An 8,363-nucleotide genomic window follows, 5' to 3' on the forward strand; every position below is an offset into this window, starting at 1 on the left:
GTTTCCTGAACAAGTTAGACCAAACACCATTTTTCATGATTTATAGAGGTTTAATTGTCTTAAACTGAACATAATTTTGTGGTCAGAAAGCTAAGATAAACCCCTTCCATATGCTGTTGGCATATTTGTACCTGTAGCATGGTGTGCTGCACACAATTTGCTGAACTTCAAGAAAAGCTGCACAGGGGGCTTCCTGTAAGGGAAGGCTAGGGTGCAGCTAGAGCTGTAAGGTGCCTATTTAGCAGGCATTCAGCCCCAGGTTCTCTCCCATTAAACAACAAACAAACAAACAAACAAACAAACAAATCCTCCTGGGTAGAAGCCAGTTAACATAATGAAATGATTGAGGGGACTGGGCTTCCTGGTACTTTGCCTGAAGAGCTAGTAAAATGATGATGTCTGCAGTGTAGAGAAGAGAATGCTATGGCTGAACAGCATCCCAAAAATTCATACACTGAAACTCAGTTTCTGTTTCCTCAGAATGCAAATAGAACTAGGGCCGTAAAAGAGACAACTAATTTGAAACGCAGCCATTAGTGTGGGCCTCAATCCAATCAGACTGGTTATCTTTTAAGAAGTTTGATTGGGTGTGGTGGCACATGCCTCTAATCTCAGCATTTGGAAGGAAGATACTTCTGTAGAGGGCTGGCCTGCTGGTTTCCTATGAAGACCTGTCTCTCAGTGAAACAACAGAAGGGATTTGGACAGAGCTAGAGACAACCGCCTCCAGAGAGATGACATGTAATTACAGGGTAAACCAAGGAGACAGGGCAGAAGAAACCAAACCTGTCCACACCTTGATCTTTGGCTTTAGCTTCCAGAACTTGATAAAAACTAGTGACTAGCATTTTGTTGTGGACTAATGTAGACATGATCCAATAATAACTTGCAATTAAAAGATTGTACCTCTAAGATTCAGGTTACTTAACGCCTATAAACTATCAACCTCAGAATCTCCTATTAACAATTTTTGTTTCTTTGGTTGGTTGGTTAAATTTTTGAGACAGGGTCTCTCTCCCTCAGCTGCCTTGAAACTCACTACATAGTCCAAATTTGCCTCAGACTCACTCAAATACACCTGACTCTGCCTCGGGGTACTAAGATCAAAGGTGTGCTCCACCTGCCCAGCATTCCTTTAATACTCTGAAAAATGTAGGTCCCCAAGATCTCCTGTCATAGTATTCTTTTATGTATCTGGGTTCTTACTGTGGTAAAATGTCACAAATGATGCTTTTGAAACTGAAATCTTGAGCTCCACTGCTTGGCTAGCAAGTGTTAATTCTCTTAAGTTAGTGTATCTAGTGTTCAGGCAGATGTTCTGCCATCTAGTAAGCAGATGTAAGTCTCAATGTTTGTAATCAGTGTCGGTGGGTACCACAGCATGTGGGCAAGCCGAGCGGAATGAGAACAAGTGGAATCCTTGAAGAAATTGATGTTTGATTCTGGAAATATATCTCTTGCCTATCTTCCTTAAGAATATAATGACACAACTGGAATGGTCATCTTTATTACCCTTCTCTCCTTAGGTTTATTTGAAGGTCTTGGTGCCTAAACTGAAAGGAAGAATGGCCAATGAATGGGGTATCTGACTTTTCTAATGCCACTCATCAGTTGAGCCTCTATGGACAGTTCCATGACACGGCCAATTGCCTTTCTTTTTAGTTGTGCTTTGTCACAGGCTGGGTTGGGCCTTGAAAATACACATGAGCTACATCCCTAGCAGCCCTGTATAGTTAAATATATTTGTGAATAGGTAAAGGATAATAATAGCTATAAAGGCTAATATACATGGAAAGGATATATATAATATTTCATATACTATATACATATATATCATACAGGTTCTGTGTAGAATGGGAATCAAGAATATATTTCCACATGGCAAAAGGCAGCTTTTCTGTCATTCCTGGATCAAAGTGGGAGGGAAGAGAGAGACAATTTATCAAAGTATGAGCATTTTTTTTGGTTTGATTTTTTTTTTTTTAATTTTGACAAGATCTAGTAGCCTAGGCTGGCCCAGGACTCCTGGCACTCCTGCCTTAGCCTCTCTGATGCTGGGATTACCGATGAGTACCACCACACTGGACTTTGATATTTTCACAGTAGAGACAGACAGTAAGTCTGTCAAATATGGCAGCTCCCTAGAGACATGTGAAAACTGCCATCCTAGTTGGGCATTGTGGTTCAAACCTATAACCCCAACTTTGGGGAGAATGGTGCAGGATGTTTTCTACATGTTGAAGGCCAGCCTGAGCTATGTTATAAATTACAGATCAGCCTGGACTACATAGAAAGTACGGCCTGGTTTTAAAAGGAGAAAACAAACTGCTGCTCTATTCACAAGGCTTTACCTATTCATAGATGCTCTAATTCATTCTTTATCCTAGGCTAGCCTGCAGCTCACATCAACCCTCCTGCCTCAGCTTCTCAAGTGCTGAGATTACGAGCATGAGCTACTACACCCAACAGGAGATACTGGGTCTGTAACGACCCTTGGTTTTGGTGGTTTTGTTTTGTTTTAGGTATGCTGTCTGTATTTCTTATGGTGTTCAGCCTTTGAACCCAAATTCAGCTAATGTCCTAGTAGTGATCATAGGAGTTCCTATGGCCATTGTATTCAGTATCGAGCATGTGGCTAATTGTTTTTTCTTCCTTCATTAACTCAGTTCTATTTCTGTGCAGACCACTAGATTCTCACTGATCTGCCCCCACCGTGTGTGTGTGTGTGTGTGTGTGTGTGTGTGTGTGTGTGTGTGTAGCAGGACTGAAAATGTTGTCATTCAGGTTTCAGGTGCTTTCCAGAAACAAGAACTCTGGCACTTAAAACAATTGATTTAAAACGCTAGACTGTAATGCCTTGGGGGATGTTCAGAAGAAAAGCCTAGAGCACAAGCGGGTTTCTTTAGGAATGAAAAGGAGAAAGCGTGCCAGCCTGGGGCGGCCAAGGAGCCTCAACAAGGCAGCGCGGCGACCCTTCTGGCTGAAAGGGGTCCAGGAGGGCCCGAAAGGTCCGCGCGCGCTGGGAGGGCCGGCCTCCTCCCCAGACCTTTCCGAGCAGCGTTCTGCCCCGACTCGGGGCTCGGCGACGTCCGGGGCCTAGGCCGGGCGGCCCGGGGCGCCCTCAGCCGCGCACTAGGGGGTCCGTGGGGCGGGCCGCGCCGCGCCTTCGTTAGAGGGCGCTCAGGGGCGCCGCCGCTTCCTCCCGCCAGCCCGCCCCGCCGGCCGGGGCGCACGCAGCCGCCGGGCCCCGGGGAGCGAGCGAGTCTCCACGCCGCCCGGGACCCGGAGCCGGGAGGGCCGCGCCGCCGCCTCCTTCCGCCGGCCATGCATTCTTCCGGCTCCCGCAGCCCGGGCCGGGCCCCGGCCTGCCCGAGGTAAACCTGGGGCGCGGCGGGCCGGGCCCGGGAGGCGCTGGGGGCGGGGAAGGGTGCCGTTGGTCGCGTGGCCTGTGGAGGAGGCGGCGGCGGCCCGAGGGCCGAGGGCGCGGTAGGCCCGGGGAGGAGGCGGAGGCGGGGGCGCGGGGCATCGCCCGCCTCCCCGGGACCCGCCCCGGTGACAGGTCCGGCCTCTGAGTCCCCACCGCGCCTCTGTCCGCAGGCAGCCGCGAGGGGACTAGGGCGCCCGCGCGCCCGCTCGCGCCGCGCCTCGGGCCGCCTGGGCCGCCGCAGCCGCGTCCATGACCGCGACCCCCGGGCCAGGGACTCCCGCCGCCGCCGCCGCCGCCGCCGCCGGCCCTCGGCCCTGTCGCCGCTCGCCGCTCGCGCCCACTGAGGTGAGCCCGCCGAGGATACCTGGCCGAGGGGAGCCCTCTGTGGAGAGCCCGCTGAGGGGACCCGGCGGAGGAGAGCCCGCCGCGGCGACCCGGAGGCCGCCCCGCTCCTCACCTGAGGAAACCGCTGCCCGAGCCTCCTCAGCCGGGCGTCGCGGGCTCCGCATCCCTCGCCCCTCGGCCTCACCTTCTGGTCCCGCTCCCCTCCCCCTCCCCGCCGGCTTCCTCTCATCCTCCTCCTCCTCCTCCTCCTCTTTCTCGGGTCCCTCTCTTTTCCTTCCCCCTCAGAGGCGAGCAAAAGCAAGCAGCCCGCTCTTGCGGACGAGCCCTTGGGGGAGCCCGCTAAAGGCATGGCCGGGCGTTCAGGACCGGCGTGGCGGGACCTCCGGCCGGCGGGTCCGGGTCCGGGGCAGCGTGCGGAGACGGAGGGTCTGGCGGAAGCGAAGCTGCCGCGGCGGTGGGTCGCGGTGCGGGGCCGCCACCGGCTAGCGGGACGGTCTAGCGTTGGTTAAATATATCCCACCGTGGCCCGTGCCCCGCAGAACGGCTCTCTTGACCTTGTGCGGCTCCTCCCTCCTCACTGTCCCCCTCTGGAATTTGCCCTCGAGATCGCCGGGCGGGCGGGCGAGCGGGCGCTGCACCGGGAGAGCTTAGACCCTCGCGTTTCTTGTATTTTTGTGCTGGAGATTTCTGGGCTGCTGCTGCTGCTGCTGCCGACTGCACCCATTTTTCCTTTTGAAATGATTTTTCCTTTCATCCCCAGAAAGACAGGACTGACGCCAATGTGAGAATGGCCGTGACCGTGGAAGAAGCTCCGTGGATGGGCTGGATCGTAGCGAAAGCCCTGATGAGATTTGCCTTCATGGTCGCCAACAACCTGGTCGCTATTCCATCCTACATCTGCTATGTAATTATACTGCAGCCACTCCGAGTGCTGGACAGTAAACGCTTCTGGTATATCGAAGGACTCATGTACAAATGGCTTTTAGGAATGGTGGCTTCCTGGGGATGGTATGCTGGATACACAGGTAAGAGGGAGAGCACTTTAATGCCCAGGAACCAATTTGCAATGCTATGCATAAGTCAGGAGCCATGATTGAATCTATGTTATGCTTTTGGTTGAGAATGCCTTGGCTATTAGGAAAAACTAGTCTTGTTGGATTGCTCATCAAAACCTCAGCCAGGAAACCTAATGTTTTCAGAAGTATAGTTTTATAATTAAATATTGTTGATGGATGCCTTAAGTAGTGTATTTTTTATGCGATTGACATTGACTTATTAGAGTTGGTCCTTAAAAGCTATCACAGAGGAATAGGAATGCATTATATAGGACTTGAGGGCTTCTGTAGTGAAGATGTAAGATATTAGCCCATAAGCATTGGACATTCAGAAGAGCCACAGAGACATATATATTTCTGCTCAGATAGTTTAATAAGTTTTTCTCATGTAATATAATACTGCACTGTGTAATGTTTTACGCTAAGCGTTTCCCATTTCTGTTGTTTCTTTTGTTTTCTAGAATTTATATTTTATCTCATAAATTTATTATTAAAAATTTTTAAATATGTTATGCTAATTTCCCCCTGAGTGTCTTTAAATGGATTTCTCTTTTAAACTTCATTTTGGGGAGAAGGGCTAATGCTGTGCTGAAGTGGACTTTAATAGCACTGCATGAGACAATGCGTGCGTTTCTACATGTAAACTTCACATATTTTAAGAACTTCCATTTCTGCCCAAATGCAGTATCCTTTTTTTTTTTTTCCATTGATTATTTCTTCTTTAGGATTAGAATAATGCAGAAAGGGCTAGGCTTCTAGCACTTGTGAGATGTGGAAACTTTTATTATGGAGACAAAACTGGTGGGCAGATTTCTCAGCAACTATGCTGCAGTTCATAGCGAGCAAGAGTAGAGGGTAGTTTTTAATGATCAGACAGCAAAAATAGTTCTCCCTTTTTAGATTCTGTCTCCCTCTTGCCTGCACTGCCTGCATCTGCAGATTTTATCCATACACCAGAAAGGGAGTGACAGCCCAGGGCCTGGCAGCCTCCCGCTGTGTGAGAGGATGTATCTGTGGCCCCAGATGAAGGGGTTTTCCTTCCCTCATTGCCATCTGGTACTCTGTAAGCCCCTGGCACTGTACCTGCATTGCTTCTTGGTAATGAGCTGTTGAGATGCCGATACCTTTTTGGATACTATGGGTAAGCAATTTCCTTGTCCTTTTCAGTGCCTGGTAGCAATACTAATGATAGAGAGAAAATGACATTCCTGCCTGTCATGCTGAATCTCATCTTAATTGCCTTGCTTGCTTGATGCCATTGGCTTTCCCAAGTATTCTATGTAATAGCTGGTAGCTCAGTATACTTATGTTTGCTTGTTTAAAATGAGCTTTTAGGCTTTCAAAAGCAGCTTGTGTTTTTTTTCTACTTAAAAACAATGAAATAACTGAAACATCTGTATCTATATGTGGTACATACTTATGCATGCCAGCCTGATGAAGTGAGTGTTGACCTTGAGATTATGAGAGATGAATGCTGCTGCCTGAAGGCTGTTACCTGTGGCTAGGACTGACTCCCTGTAGTTGTCCTTTTCTTAGTTTTCTTTTTTTGGGGGAGGGGGCGGTGAGGGGGTCTCTTTTCTTGAGAACAAGATTTTGTTTCTATATCCTTGACCATCCCCAAACATGTCACCCATGCTGGCATTAAACTCTGCTGCAGCTTTTCAAGTGCTGGGAACACGGCTCACCTCCTGTGTGTTTTTAACCAAAGCTTCCTGGGGTGTCTTCTTCCTTACCTATCTTTCAGTGGTCATGGTGTGACCTCTATGCTTTCGTCTCTTCCAAACATTTGCTCTTCTTCAGGCTACTTGATCAGTTTTTCATCAGATTTTAGTTTCTAGTGACCAGAACACTTGCTTTTGGAGAGTCTGGTCACAGCCTAATCATAACAGAACTGTTAAGTCAAAGTAGGAATTAGGTCTGATGGAAGCCTGAGCAATGTTTAAAGATGATAACCTACATAGGCATTAGTGAGCTCCTTTCATTGCATTGTGTATCTCGATTCTTCTCTTGCAATCAAGAGGACAGTAGGCATGTTGTTTTTCTTTCACAGATTAAAAATTGAACAATGGGGCTGGTGAGATGGCTCAGTGGGTAAGAGCACCTGACTGCTCTTCTGAAGGTCCAGAGTTCAAATCCCAGCAACCACATGGTGGCTCACAACCATCTGTAATGAGATCTGACGACCTCTTCTGGTGCATCTGGAGACAGCTACAGTGTACTTAGATATAATAATAATAAATAAATCTTTAAAAAAAAAATTGAACAGTGTCAAAGGAATTGTCAGGTCTGCTTAGTTGCTTGGTGTTAAGACACTTGCCTAACAGCCACAAATTTCTGGCTCCAAAAACTAACAAATAGGGTTCCTTGTTAGTATACAGGAAGATTTATTGAAATTCTATAAAGAGGCAAACATAGAAATGAATCAATCCTTCACACACATATGGTTCTTGCCCCATAAGCCCATGACCCTGTCTTTGTTTGCTTAGACCCTTTTGTTAGTGTGCCTGCTCACTAACTCCTGTCATTGCTGCATCTTTTGCTTTTTTTTTTTTTTTTTTAAAGATTTATTTATTTATTATATGTAAGTACACTGTCACTGTCTTCAGACACTCCAGAAGAGGGCATCAGATCTCATTATAGATGGTTGTAAGCCACCATGAGGTTGCTGGTAATTGAACCTATGGAAGATCAGTTAATGCTCTTAACCTCTGAGCCATCTCTCCAGCCCATCTTTTGCTCTCTTGACTGTCTGTTATGATCACATTAGCATTTCTAGTATGTTCATATTTTAGAATAAAAGTTGCCAAATTTTTCTTAAAAATTTTTAAAGAGGATTTTTCAAAATCCTTCTTAAAAGGAAGTTTTAAATATCAGAAAACTGAAAACTGGCTTTGAATGAGAGATTTCAAACTGATATTTTAGTGTAAGATAAGACAAGGTTGCTCCGCTGAGGACTCACACTGATGATCTAACCTGCTTTGTCCTGGATGGTAGTAACTAGCTGGATGTGAATTAATTAAAACAGTGAAACTGAAATTCAGTTTACTTATGCCTACAACACTTTAGCTGTTGGTACTTGCCTGGCTTAGGGCGTGCTGAACTATAAAGTACAGATACAAATCAGGCTATCATCATAGAAAATTCTGCTGGACAGAGACAATAAATAGTGCTTATGACTTTTTTCCTTTTCTTGGAAAAGTTGCATTTTCTTATCATGAAAACATTTTTTTATTAATCTAACAGATTTCTGGGCTAGGGATATAACTTAGTAGTAGAATACTTGATATATATATATATATATATATATATATATATATATATATATATATATATATATATTGTTCCTTTGGGATGTACAGGAAGATTTATCAAATTTCTGTAAAGAGGCCAACAAAATGAGTCCCTCAGATGCAGCTGTGATTCTTGGATGAGGAATAATGAGGCCCATAAACCCAAGACCCTATTTTGTTATTGTTGATTGTTTTTTGAAAGAGGGTCTTGCTAGGCGTGGTGGCACACACCTTTAATCCCAGCAC

The 8,363-nt window shown here is 46.6% G+C and overlaps 1 protein-coding gene across 4 annotated transcripts in view; it reads left to right on the forward strand.

Moving 5' to 3' along the window:
• The first annotated feature begins 3,135 nt into the window (after positions 1-3,135).
• Lpgat1 (lysophosphatidylglycerol acyltransferase 1) overlaps positions 3,136-8,363 on the forward strand; it is a 58,344-nt gene continuing 53,116 nt past the window's right edge. The window contains exons 1-2 of one of the 4 annotated variants that reach the window (XM_021197783.2): positions 3,136-3,374; positions 4,533-4,797. In XM_021197783.2, the coding sequence (XP_021053442.1) occupies positions 4,560-4,797 (238 nt within the window). In that variant the 5' untranslated portion in view covers positions 3,136-3,374; positions 4,533-4,559. Of the gene's footprint in view, positions 3,375-3,618; positions 3,773-4,532; positions 4,798-8,363 lie in introns of those variants that run through there. The other 3 variants (XM_029538316.1, XM_021197782.2, XM_029538315.1) reach the window with 3 other exon arrangements.

This window comes from Mus pahari, chromosome 5 (genome assembly GCF_900095145.1).
Source record: "Mus pahari chromosome 5, PAHARI_EIJ_v1.1, whole genome shotgun sequence".
Classification (NCBI taxonomy): Eukaryota; Metazoa; Chordata; class Mammalia; order Rodentia; family Muridae; genus Mus; species Mus pahari.